The sequence below is a fragment of the Geotrypetes seraphini genome, chromosome 1, assembly GCF_902459505.1.
Source record: "Geotrypetes seraphini chromosome 1, aGeoSer1.1, whole genome shotgun sequence".
In the NCBI taxonomy this organism is placed as follows: Eukaryota; Metazoa; Chordata; class Amphibia; order Gymnophiona; family Dermophiidae; genus Geotrypetes; species Geotrypetes seraphini.
In genome coordinates, this window is record NC_047084.1 from 148,001,676 (window position 1) to 148,015,993 (window position 14,318).

Sequence of the window (14,318 nt, forward strand, 5' to 3'; positions counted from 1 at the left end):
AAACATCTTCTTGCGTCGAGTACCTTTGAATGGGGGGTAAGTAAATGGGGTCTGAGTTCTTCTTTGTCTAGTAGTAAGGTTCAGATTTAGGCAGTTGTTTAGGTAAGTGGGGGCAGTGCCATTTAATGCTTTGAATAATAGACAGTATAGTTTGAATTGAATTCGTGCTTGTATTGGTAACCAGTGTGAATCTAGGTAGGCAGAGGTGGTGTGGTCGTATTTACTTAGCGAGTAGATCAATCTGAGAGCTGTGTTTTGTACAGTCTGTAGTTGTTTTATCATGTTTGCAGGGCATGGTAGATAGAGGATGTTGCAATAGTCCACTAGACCTAGGACTAGGGATTGAACTATGAGCCTATATTGCTCTATGTTGAAGAATTTTCTTATTTTTCGTAGATTTCTCATGGTTAAAAATGCTTTCTGGGTAGTCTTGTTAATTTGGACCTGCATTGTGCAGCATCTATCTATCATCACTCCTAGGAGTTTAAGATCTGACTGAATAGGGTATTTGGTGGCATTAATTTCTAATTCTGAAATGGAAGGGGTTTTGGCCTTTTTGAGCAAAAGAAATTTTGTTTTGTCTGAGTTTAGTTTCAGTTTGTGGTCTATCATCCATTTTTCCACTGCTTCTAGTGTTTTTTTCAGTTTTTCTGTTGAGGTGGGATCTGGAGAATCAAAGGGGAGGAGTATGGTGATGTTGTTTGCGTAGCTGAAAGATGTTACATTTAGGTTATCTAGAGTGGTCCCAAGGGAAGATATAAAGAGGTTGAAGAGCGTAGGCGACGGTGGTGACCCTTGTGGAACTCCACAGGGATTAGACCATGGTTCTGATTATACTGTTGCTGACAAGGAACCTGAATTTCACTTTTACACCACAGCAACTTTTGTGACTTCTGAAAGAGAGATCTAGGGATTGTGGGGACTCCCACAGATACGACTTTCGGGGTTGCAGGATTCCCAAGGGATGGAAGAAGTTGCTGAGAATTTCCTGTGGGAGTATAATCAAGATCTCTGGTGATGCCAGTGAGGATTGGAATGCGCTGAGACAGTCTAATTGAATAGTGAAAACTGCCCAAAATTTGGTGGATGTGGGGATGGAATGGATTTCAATGGGTATGGATTAGATTCCAGTGGGGAATGATGGTAATAAGTGAAATTTATCTACTCTGAAAAAAGCCAGACAGTTGACAATCCATCTCACAAAGCCACAAAAACAATGTGCACACAAAATATGCGCAAAGTCACATTTGGAAAATAAATGGCTTAATCTGGTCTTTCTCATGGTAGAGTAGCTTCTGGTGTGGGGTAGCTGCAAGGGGCAGATTTAGGAAAGGGCAGTTTAGAGGGTGGTGAGGCAATTGGGATGGTTTTTTTCACCTCATGCCACATTTCTGCCCATTCTGTTAATTTGTCTATGTCAGTGTATTGCAAACTGTGTGCCGCGACACACTGGCGAGGAGGAGAGTCATCCACGCCGGCTGACTGTCCAAAAATGTGCCTCTCGCAGTGAGAGACACATCCTGTAGGAAGTCTGCCGGCACAGATGACTCTGCTCCTGGCCTGCAACTCTCCTCCTCTCCCCGCAACTCCCAGATCCCTCTATCGAAGGTTGCGGCAAGATGGATCTCCACACATGTGCAGACATCGACACGATGACATTACGCATGCACATGACAATCGCATCGAAGTCTGCGCACTTCTGGGTACCTTCTGGCCCGGGCACTGCATTTAGTGTGCTGCTGGCCGGAAAGTTTGCAAGACACTTGTCTATGTTATAGAAGCTGGAACTCCTCTCACAGAAATGCATGGGTCATTTTTTATGAGGGGGGCCTTATATCTCTGAAATCTCTAATCCATTTTCATCTGTCAGGCTTAATTCTGTTGTTGAGATTAAGTCAGCTTTTTATTCTTTAGAGCCCAATGGAAGTTGAAAAGAATTCTATATAAAAGGATTTGAAAATGTGTGCCCGATGCTTTAGCAATTAGCTTAGCAGGATTTTAAAAAAGGATTGAATAATTTCCTAAAAGAAAAGTCCATAAGCTATTATTAAGATGGACTTGGGGAAATCCACTGCTCATTCCTAGGATAAGCAGCATAAAATCTGTTTTACTCTTTTGGGATCTTGAGTTAGCCACTGGTCTTGATGGACCTTCACTCTATCCCAGTAAGGCATCTCTCATATTATGTTCTAAAACTAAATACACTTTTCCTGTATCAATTCATGCCACTTACCAGATACAAAGATCATTCTGATATAAGAAATCTGTCAGAGATACTGCAATTTGTTCATGGGTATTAATACGAACATTGTTCATTCACCTTCTTATCATGCCTACTTCCATACATTAATTTGTTTCTGCAGTAGACTTTGACTAGGATTTTGTTACTCCAGTTAAGTCTTGGTACTTAGGCCAACATATAATGCATGACACAGGTTACCTCATTTTAATAAACTGTCCTCAAAGTCTTCGAACACTACACAGAGAAAATTGTAGAAATTAATTACTAATTACTTCCTGTCTTTCCTCCAGAGGTCATCCTCATCCCAGGATCAACAACTAACCTCTTGTTCTGCCCTGGAGATATCCAAATTAACAACAAATCACATAGCCAGGCTCATCGAATTTGCAATTATACTTATTTTAAAATGTATTTACCCATCGTAACACCAGCAATCTTACAAGATGCTAAGTTGATGCCCAGCTTTCCCCCTCACTTGTCCCTTAACAAATATCACCTGTCGCATGCTTTCTCAAATTCCACCATGCAAAATTTTGCCCTCCAGAATGCCATCCCATCATCCTACCTCTCTACAGCTATATGAAGGATGGACTAGAGGGCATAATTTGAGGTTACAGGGAGGAAGACTTAGGAGCAATATTAGGAAATTATTTTTCATGGAGGGTGGTATTCGCCTAGAATGCCCTCCTGAGTGAAGTGGTAGAGAGGAAAACGGTGATGGAATTCAAAAAAGTATGGGATAAAAAAAAATAGAGTATCTTTAATTAGAAAACAAAGGATGTAAATTAATGAACTAAGGCCGGTATTGGAAGACCCACACGGTCTGTGTCCCATATATGGTGATACGGTGTAGGATGAGCTGGGATGGGCATCAATGGGAACTCCACTAATATAGAACATGAAGATGTTACTGGCCAGACTTTACGGTAGATATCCTGCAAACAACGGGATGGATGGAAGCTTGGACAGCAACTTCAGCATCTGGAACCTTGGACAATGCCAGACTTTACAGTCTACGCCCAGAAATATCAAAGAAGAGACAAGAAAATTTAATTATGCATTTTTTAATGAGTATAACTTATGGGCAGACTGGATGGATCATTCAGGTCTTTATGTGCCGTCATTTACTATGTATACTATGGACTGCAGGGAGGTAAAGGGGTTAATCTGCAAAGACATTAAAGCTCTTTTATGAAGGGAAACAACCCAGAAAAAACTCACTGGTGAACCCAATTACACCATACTAATAAGACCAAAGTGATTTTCCTCTGACAAGAAGACTATTAGCACCATTTTTCCCCTTGGCCACGTCGTAAAATATCTTCTATCAAACTCTTTGCACTTAATGATCTTTTCTCACTGTATCTGGCTGAATTTGGGTTTTGTTTTTGGAAGAAATAGCTGGCTATGTTCTTCAAGCTGATAATTGATACAACATGTTACCCTTGTACAGGAACTGAACACTCATGCCAATATCCTACTGATTTAATCACAGATGTGGAATTCTTAGGGGGGTAGTGCAAAGGTTCAGTTACATCACCCATTAAATGACTTCATCGCTTATAAAAAAAGCATTGGCTCTGTGCTTCCGACTTTGAAATGCAGGAAAGATCATCGAGTCCACAAAGACTGTCTGCTTTTACATGCCTGTGTACTCATGTTTTAATCAAAGGTGGTCTTCTCTTTCCCCCACCCAGGGCTGGGTTAAGCTATGGACAAGAGAATGACATAGGGACAAATTTGTCCCTGTCGGAACTCATTTTCACCGTTCCGTCCCCATGAGTTCTGTCGCTGTCCCTGTCCCAATTCATGTAAGTTCTGCCTTAACTGCACAAGCCTTGAACACTTATGATTTTTATGTGTTTGAGGCTTGGGTAGAGGAGGATGAAGCTTGCAGGAATGAGGCAGGGACAGGAAAATAATTTGCGGGGAGGGGAAAATGAGTTCCCGCGAGGACGGGGAAAAATTTGTCCCCCTGTCATTCTTTACTATGGACCTTGTGAGGCACTGGCTCAAGGTGCCTGGTGATACAGAGGGCCAAAATCTTCTCTACGAGTCTGAAGGTAAACCAGACTGGAATTTTGGCCACCTGAACCAGTACCTCATCTTACTACATCAGGAGGGGCAACTTGAGGCGGGGAGAGAGGTAGTGGAGGAAGAAATACCGGATTGCAGGTGAGAAAGACCTCCCAAAAGCAAAATATGGCTCAGGGCACTTACAGTCCCTCAAGCAGGCTTCTCCATCCACCACCAAGATTGCTCTGTGTCTGCTCCCATGCACATTTCACGTCTGCTTAACAAAAACAATACTTAAATATCTTATCAAATGCCTATCACTTCTTCCAGAACAAATAAACCTTACAAAAAAATTTACAAAACACCCAGAAAAATCAAACAGGACTTCCTAGATTAAAACCAGCATGTCACACACATACACACCTTTGCTCAGACTGGAACGAGGTCTTGCCCCGAACCTCCAATGTTGGATCTAAGTAGTCCAGACAAATCTCATTTGCATACTTTTCAGAATGGACATAAGAGGAAGGGGGACAGGAACTTATACCATCTTTTTTGTTGCTTTGACATCCAAAGCTGTGGGCGCTGGAGGATTACAGTAAGTGACTTGCCTGGGGTTCATAGACAACGACGCGAAAGACAAAAGCGCGCACCGCCGCACCGCACTAAATTACAGTTTTTAGGCGCTCCGTCGGGGGGTTTTGTTGGGGAACCCCCCCCAATTTACTTGATAGACATCGCGCTGGCGTTATGGGAGGTTTGGGGGGTTGTAACCCTCTACATTTTACTGTAAACTGAACTTTTTCCCTAAAAACTGGGAAAAAGTTTAGTTTTCAGTAAAATGTGGGGGGTTACAACCCCCCACAACGCGGCACGATGTCTATTAAGTAAAGTGGGGGGGTTCCCCCCCACGCACCCCCGTCGGAGCGCTAAAAACAGTAATTTAGAGCGGCACGCGCTGCGCTCAATTGTCTGGGCGTGCCTTTGTCCCGGCGCGCTTTTGACCTGACACCCTTGCCTGGGGGGTGGGTCACAAGGAGCAGCACTGGGATTTGATCTCACAACCTCTGGGTGCAGAGGCAGCAGCTCTAGCAGTAAGCCATACCTTCCCCCAAGATAGCTGAGGGCTGCCAGGAAAGCCACTTCTGACATGGGACCCTTAAGGTTCCATGTCAGAATCATCTGGTCAACCTTGTAGTGGTCCACTCAGCCCCGCTTCTGCTCCACTGGTTCTGTTAGGCAGAGAACAATTTTGAATTTTTACTTTAAAATCATTTGCGCCCCCAAGGCATGAATGATGCCGTGGAATGGCTGACAGCTGGGACGTTGAGAAACTAGGGCATAACCAAGAACAACGTCTCAGCATTTCCCTATTGACTAGGGAACAAGGCTTCACGACGGCCTCCTGATTATAAAAGAATACTCAATCTCAGTCCTCCTTAAGCCAGTTATATGGCTAACACACAGCGGGATGTGCCCCTGAGGAAGGACATGAAACGGGGTACTCTGTAGGGCAATCAGCCAAGGCACCCCTTTTCATTTTGATTACTTTAACACTTGCAGACATCAAAAATTTTGATTAAATTAACCATTTTGTGGATTACGATGAGAACTTTCTTTTATAAGGACCTTTGGGTCTAAGTGATTTTCTATTAACCACTTTTGAATTCTTATGATTATTTTTTGCACTCAGCACTTAAAAACTGTTAAAACTCAGGGAGGTGATAAATTATGTTTGTGGGTAGACCCCGCAATGTACTTTAGGGTGCGTATGATTTGCGGATATACCCTGAACTCCTGAATGATTCATAGGAGGTTCCCATGAACTGACCGACCACCTTTGAGAGGAAACACTAAACCATTAAACAAGCATAGCCTTGAAAGCAGGGTTTTGAGTGCAAATTTAGAGAATCAGAAGCAGGTATTTCATAGCAGCATACTTTGTTTTGACCACTCCTAATTTTTATTAGGCTATATACTGTATACCTCTGCTCTACTGCCAACCATGGAGCTTCTATTCTGATTTTCCTAATAGAGTAGGACTACATCTCCATGGTGTCAAGTCAAAAGCGCGCCGGGACAAAGGCGCGCGCAGACAACTGAGCGCAATGCGGAGGCGCGCGCCAAAGAAAATGACTGTTTTAAAGGGCTCCGACGGGGGGTGTGGACTTTATACAGATCGCTCCGCGTTGTGGGGGCGTTGTAGGGGGTTGTAACCCCCCACATTTTACTGAAAACTTCACTTTTTCCCTAAAAAACAGGGAAACAGTTAAGTTTCCAGTATAATGAGGGCGGTTACAACCCCCCAAACCCCCCACAACGCCGCCCCGATCTGTATTAAGTAAAGTGGGGGGGTTCCCCAACAAAAACCCCCATCGGAGACCCTAAAAACACTCTTTTTCGTCGGCGCGCACTTCCATCTTGCGCTCAGTTGTCGGCGCGCGCCTTTGTCTTCCGCGGTTTTGTCTATGAACCCATCTCCATGACTACAATGGAAAATCCAAAGATAAAAACGACTCCATAGTTGAGCTGGGTTAAGATGACAGCCTCAAAGAATAATCCACCTCCCCCACGACACCCCCAAACTCACAGTCCTCCAGGGGCCCACAGAATTCCACCCTCGTGAATGTTGGAACCCCACAGCCAAGACTTGAAAGCACACTTTATAAAATAATATTTTCTGCTGGGATTATGGGGGGGTTTTTTAAGTCAATGTTTATTTATTAGGACAAAACTCAGATTTTCTGAATTTGCAGCTACAAGATTCCTCCCACACCAAAGAAAAAATATCTGTTCCCTAACAGCAAAGAGAAGATTAAAGAGGTCCATCAAACTCCTTTGCAGGTCAGAAAGCAAACAAAATTTTTCACAAAAACTACAGCAAAAACATAAACCAAATTCAGAGAAGAAACAAAGCAAATGCTTTCAAGCGTGAGTGAAAACATTTTTTGCAAACTTAACAAGGGTGTTTCAGCGAAAATCACTTATCTAAAATCCTGTAAATGAGACAGCAATATAGATAACTGGAACTGTTATCTAGGCTTTGCCACCTGTCTACAATTAAATGCTAAATGTATATGAGAAAATCTAAAAGCCACAAAATACTGGGTGTGAGTACTACTTGCCAACAAAACTTTGAATTAAGCTTATTTTATTCAGAGATGGTAGTTCTTTCTGGTTTCAGGATCCTCACAATTTAAAACCACCTTTGGTAACCAACATTCTTTATCCCAAAATATATTAACATTTTTCTTTTCCAACATGCACTCCATAACCTCGGTTTCACTAACCACCTTACAGTACTTCCCCTCCAAGCATCTTTAAATATCCTGCACCAGCAGCATGTGGTAGGTGTGTCTCTAGGAACAAATCAAAAAGCTCTTGTGGCACTTTTGTTGCTTTGGGATGGTTTTACTTTATAACATTTTATTGAAGAAATGCAATAAATACATAATAATATAACACAGTAAAATAGTCATTACATTTAAATTGACCATATTAACTTCTAATAAATGTTTATCATTCCTTCAAAATAAATTTTTATATCTCTCAATATGTTCCCTCAATTTCCGACCCCCCCTATTTTAATTTATAACATTTTATTGAAGGAATCAAATAAATATACAATAATATGATACAAAAAGATATTCATTACAATTAAATTCATAATAAAACATTTGCATACATATTTTATCATTCCTCCAAAATATATTTTAATATATCTAAACTATTTTTCCCCCTATATCCCACCTTATTACTTTATATATATTAAAATCATCATACCTATTTCCCTCCCTACCCTAGAATGAAAGGTGACATAAAATACCAAATAAATAGAAATATTTAAAAAAAAAACCAACAAAAACACATTTATTTAAATCTAATATAAAGTATTAAGAATCATACTTCTTGCTTTCAAGGATAATTTTTGTATATAAGGATCCCAGATTTTTAAAAATAATCATGTTCTTTTAGGAAAATTGGGATTAGAGAATGACATGGTGACAAAATTCATCACCGTTCCCGTCCCCGCGGATAACCGCGGGAAATAATCCCATCTCATATTCTAGTGTCTATTTCAACCTTGGTCCTTCTACACCAGCATTCTTCAAAGCAAAGCTTGCGGGTCAGTGGTTGTGGCCATTCATACTCTGATTCTTATGTGAGCCAAGGATAATGAAGCCATTGTGACATCACTGATGTGATTGGCTCTTAGGCACTGATGGAATGAGGCATTATGACATCACAATATCTGCTCTGGATACCAGAGACTGTCATTCTGTAGTGTCTATTTCAATCTCAATCCTTCTACACCAGCATTCTTCAAAGCAAAGCTTGCAGGTCAGTGGTTGTGGCCATTCATACTCTGATTCTTCCCTCTCTCCTTAAAGAATGACATGAAGATGGTTTGGGAACGGTGATGAATTTTGTCACCGTGTCATTCTCTAATTGGGATGGTTTTAATGATTTTTTTTTCTTCGCAAAAGCTTATACTGCCTGGATTCAGTTTAGCCCACAACAATACACTCCAAAATTTGCCAAAAATCCTATTATAGAAAAAACACAAACAGGCAACCTAGTCACATCAAGGTTTGTGAGGGGGACGCTCAGGGCACCAAAAATGGCTCACGACTTACAACCCAAAATTAAATAAATGTAATGTAGATAAAGGGTGAAGGGTGCTCTCAGTGTGAACCATCAGTGATGGAAGCCCAGCTCCGACACTTCACTTCTGGGTCAAGGCGGTAAGCCTCCACCCCCACACCATCATCGAGCACCCTAAGTATGCTTCAAATTAAAGGGACGAGAGTCCACTGAATCAAACAAATCAATCAATTAAAGTGAGTAAATCAAACTCAACACAGAAAACCTGAGCGACCCCCAAACAAACCCTGCCAGCCAGACCCCCCCGGACCACATGACAAAATCACACACCACCATACAAAATTACCAAATGAATACAATACTTATCTGAAAACAAACTAATAAACGCAAAACCGCGCCAGGAGAAAAAGGTTCGACCGTGCTGGTTTCGGGAGGAGCCCTTCTTCAGGAACCTGACCCCCAACGGGACACAAACGAAGGCGCCCTCCAGCCGACCTCTTCTTTAAATCCCTGTAGTGTCTTCAACTTGCATCCGCCTTAGACTATAGGTAATCATTGATGAGGGGTTAAATTATTGCTCGTTTCTTCTTCTACCCAATAGAAAATCTAGAATTCTGCTACTAGAACATAACATAACTTTATTCGGGTCTTTTCCAGATAAGCCCCGCCACTAATGCAAAAAGTGCACGGCCAAAAACTTAAGCTCCGCCACCACTAATGCAAAAAGTGCACGGGCCATGCCACCTTATAAATTATTAAACTATTGAAGCCCTCCGAGAAAATTATTCACATGATTTGAATAATGACTTGGGGGGGTTTTAAGGGGGGGCAGAGCCCCCCCTTGTATATCACTTTCCCCAAGTATTCACTTAGCATGGTGTTAGCTAAAACTGTGACGGGGGTTAACTTTTTGGCGGGGCTTATCTGGAAAAGATCCCTTTATTCTTCTATACCACAACAATCAGACGATTTCTAGGCGGTTTACACCGAAGAGAGCTGGACAATCAGCGAAGAACAAAATACAAACTATTCTTAAGAATAGTCAGAGTAGGATTATTGTTATTAATATAACTTCTATTTAGGAAATGAATTTATCAAACAATAAATACAGTCTTAATTTCTTTCCAAAATGTGCTGTAAGGCAGCCTGGCTCCACTGATGTAATTACCCAACCAGGACTGCTGCTTACTTATTTGATATAGTAGCGCATGCTATTATAAACGTTGTTTAAAATATTTTTTCAGATATTTTCAGCTTTCAGTTTAAATATAATGAGTGTACTTAGCTTGTTTGTATAGCTGTTATCAGCCAACAACTAGGAGTTTAACCCGACATGTTTCGCACCAACAGGCGCTGTGTCAAGGGTCTCCCGAGGTCGTGCGTGTCATCTGACTCAAAAAGTGTCCAGAGTGAGTCGGATGACACGCACGACCTCGGGAGACCCTTGACACAGCGCCTGTTGGTGCAAAACTCGAACCTTCCATCACCAGATTGTTAACCACAACATCAGACCTCAAGACATTCCGTAAAGAAATCAAAACACTGCTGTTCAAAAAGCATATACAATCTACCTAACCTCCCTCACCCCATCCCCCAAGAAACCAAAACACTGCCGTCCAAAACATCTTCCGATGTTATTAAGTCTTTACTATCATTCTGTTATTAAGTCTCTATCCTCAAACTGTATTCTCTATTGTCATGTACCATCCTGGAAATGTCCAGTTCTCTTCTTATGTAATCCGCTTTGAACCGCAAGGTACAAGCGGAATAAAAATCACTAATGTAATGTAATGTAATGTAACATGTCGGGTTAAACTCCTAGTCGTTGGCTGATAACAGCTATACAAACAAGCTAAGTACACTCATTATATTTAAACTGAAAACTGAAAATATCTAAAAAAATATTTTAAACAACGTTTATAATAGCATGTATTATTGGGTAATGAGCAGCCAATGATGAAGTGCCACATAATTCTCTCCGCAGTCAAGAGATAGTACAGCGGTGGAGTGGTGGGGCTGAGGCATACTCATACTTACTAAAACTATTGATTTCAATATCTACCGGTGTCCTGCACTACTATATGATACATTGATATTTGGTCCCGGTAAAACAATAGTTATTATAACAGCCATACTTTTTTGACAGCTTACTTATTTGAAACATAAAAGTCCTATCCAGGAAAGGCCTGCATCTACAGCCAGTAATTTTTGGATAGACAAATAAATTACAATTTCTGGTTATCCTCGTAGGGCTGTATAGCACAAATGAAACAAAAGATAGGTAGGGGCCAATCCCCAAACCAGCTTAAAGCAAATGCAAGAGAATTTAAACATTACTGGTGCCTGCACCAGCAACCAGTCAGGACTAACATGACATGAAGAGACAAAGTGAGGGCTTGTTATGAAAATTCTGCATCTGCACTCTCTGGCATCCAACAGTCATATTGATTTATTTACTTTATAACATTTTATTGAAGAAATGCAATAAATACATAATAATATAATACAGTAAAATGGTCATTACATTTAAATTTACCATATTAACTTCTAATAAATATTTATCATTCCTTCAAAATAAATTTTTCAAATTACCTATTACATCTCTCAATATATTCCCTCAATTTCTGACCCCCCTTATCTTTCCCCCATTGTTTTAATATTACAACATTATAATAAATGAATTAAACAGAAATACTGTTCAAGTAATTTAACACATATTAATATCATCCCTCCTATTTCCCCCCTACCCTAGAATGAAAGGCAACATGAAATACCAAGAATATAAAAATGCAAAGAACATTTACATAGCTTTAATATAAAGTATTAAGAATCATACTTCTTGCTTTCAAGGATAATTTTTGTGTATAAGGTTCCCAAATTTTTTAAAATAAACGTGTTCTTCTAGGAAATTTATGAACCTCCCAAACCTCAGATAAAATTAAATCATGGAATTGATTCCTCCAATGCCAATAACTAGGAGGATCATTCTGTATATTGATTTATTTCATTCGTTTTCTCAGCACGGGTTACAGGTTAAAGATGACATAATGTAAGACTGGCAGTAGCCAACTTTTCAGGAACTTTGAGGGTTCTAAACCCGTCCCAAGTTACTTCTTGGATAAAGGGAAAGCACTCAAGAGAGCAGGAACCTATGGCACCTATATAGGCTTTAAAAGCTCCTCAGTTGCTGCCCTCGAGGGCTCCCAAATCCCTTCCCGCCCCAAAGGCGGCAGGTGCAGAGCAGTTATTTGAGCTGAGCTTAGGAAATCTCTCGCTCAAGCTTAACTTGCCCCGTTCAACAGGAGATCAAAGGGCCCGGGGTAGTCGATGGCACAACTTGATTTCGGTTCAAGTGGGCAAAAGTCCTTTTTTTTTTTGGTTTAAAATTTTTATTGAAATCATTCCAATTTCCCAGAATTTGGAATGATTTTAATATATATGTATGGAGTGGTGAGGGGGGATATAGGGGAAAAGTGGTTTAGATATATTAAAATATATTTTGGAGGATGTTTTATTGTGAATTTGATTGTAAAGAATGTCTTTTTGTATCATATTGTTGTATATTTGTTTGATTCCTTCAATAAAATGTTATAACATAAAATTTTTCTTGTTTTACAAACCAAAACAGTGTAAGATTATTACAGAGATTACACTATATAGTACAATTAATATAAAGTTTTCACCCCCCTTCTCTCAATTATTAATAATACGACATCTTTAGGGATTACATTATTATGAAGAATTAATATCAATTTTGCAAATACAGTTCTCCCCCCCCCCCCCGGATGTGTAAGGAAAACTTAGAAGAAGTGGGCAAAAGTCCTACTCAGGATGACCTTTCCAGGCGCGATTTCTAATGACAGCTGCCGCCGTCAAGGATCCCGGGGGTGGGGGGGGGCTATTCTTGGCCGGGGCAGCTACCTCATCTCGCCCAACTCACCCGCATCGGGCATGGTGATGGTGTCGTTGGCGCCGCCCGAGCCCGCGTTGAAGACGACCACGGCCGAGGCGTTGTGCAGGGCGGCGTGGCGGATCTTGTCGCGGAAGGTGCAGTTGCCGCGCGCGACCAGCGCCACCCAGGCGCGAGGGGCGGCCGCGGCCGCGAAGCGGGTGGCCGGGTCGCAGGCGGCGCGCTCGTGCGGCGCGGCGGCCATGGCCAGGAGCCCGCGGGCGTCCTGCTTGGGCGAGTGCTCGCCGTAGCGGCCGCACTCGGTGCGCTCGCTGCGCACCTCCCCGGCCGGCTCGGCGTACGTGATGTTCACGAAGGCCGTGTACCACTCCTCCTTCTCGGCGGCCGTGAACTCCAGGCAGAGCAGATGCACGAAGCACGGCGACAGGAGCCATGTTGAGAGCGCCAGGCTGCGGCACGCCTGCATGACGGACGCTGCCATGTCCGCCTCGGTGCTGGGGGAGGGGACGGGGGGGGGTCGCCTACTGCCGCCGCCGCCGCGATTCTCGCCTAGGACGAGCCTCGGCTCTTCTTGCGGACGTGCATCTTCCTAGGGGTGTCGTTGGACGTAGGTCGCCCCCTCTCCCCTCCTCGCGATCGCTCGCCTGACTTGGGGAGGGAGGGGGGACGGCTGCTCCCTGGCGTGCATTGGAAGGGGAAAGGGCGCGCGGAGACTCGAGAGAGAGAGAGCTGCCTATAGATAAGTGGAGACGTTTGCGCGGACTGAGGCGGTGCGCGTGCCGGCGGGGACGTGTTAGGGAGCGCGGGAGGAGCTTCGTGATGTCAGTGGCTCGAGCTTTCGCGAGAGGGGGGGGTGTAGCGGCCTCTGTCGGATGAGGGAAGGGGGACGCGCGCGCGGGGCTTCCAGCTGGACCAAACTGTTAGGCGTGACGTGACGGTGACTTAGGACAAGAAGGCGGCAAAAAAGTAGTTGCGCTCGAAGAAACGGTTGTGACGGCCACACAAAAGAACCATCTACTTCACAAGCTTTCATTGCAAAACAAACAAAAAAAAAACCCAAGAGTGTGGCTATAGCAGTGGTACCCTGCGGTTGTGGGTTCAAACCCACGCTGCTCCTTGTGACCCTGGACAAGTCATTTAATCACCCCCGTTGCCCCAGGAAGGCCGTGAAAACCTTCCTCTTTACAAATCCATACATCCCCTGGTCCAACAAATGGACCCCCACTGTAACTTAAATGCCACCAAAATATAATAAACAGTTACCAATCCTACTAAACACTCCAAGCATAACCAAATTGTGCCACATACTAAGGGGTCCTTTTACTAAGGCGTGCTAGCTATAGCGCACGCTAAATGCTAACGTGTCCATTATATCCTATGGATGCGTTAGCATTTAGCATGCGCTAAAACGGCTAGCGAGCCTTACCCCCTCTTCAAAGAAACCGTGTTAGCAATTTCTAGTGCGGGTAGCTGTGCTGAATGGCCCGCGCTACTGACGCTCATAGGAAAATGAGCATGAGGAACAGTGCAGGCCATTCAGCGTGG

At 42.8% G+C, this 14,318-nt stretch overlaps 1 protein-coding gene across 1 annotated transcript in view; it reads right to left on the bottom strand.

Annotated features, from left to right (window-relative positions):
* The window catches only part of RNF150 (ring finger protein 150), a 215,154-nt gene extending 201,527 nt beyond the window's left edge, over positions 1–13,627 (bottom strand). Inside the window, exon 1 of the mRNA XM_033939767.1 lies at positions 12,804–13,627. Coding sequence (XP_033795658.1) covers positions 12,804–13,254 — 451 coding nt within the window. The 5' untranslated portion in view covers positions 13,255–13,627. The remainder of the gene's footprint in view (positions 1–12,803) is intronic.
* Between the last annotated feature and the right edge of the window lie 691 nt (positions 13,628–14,318).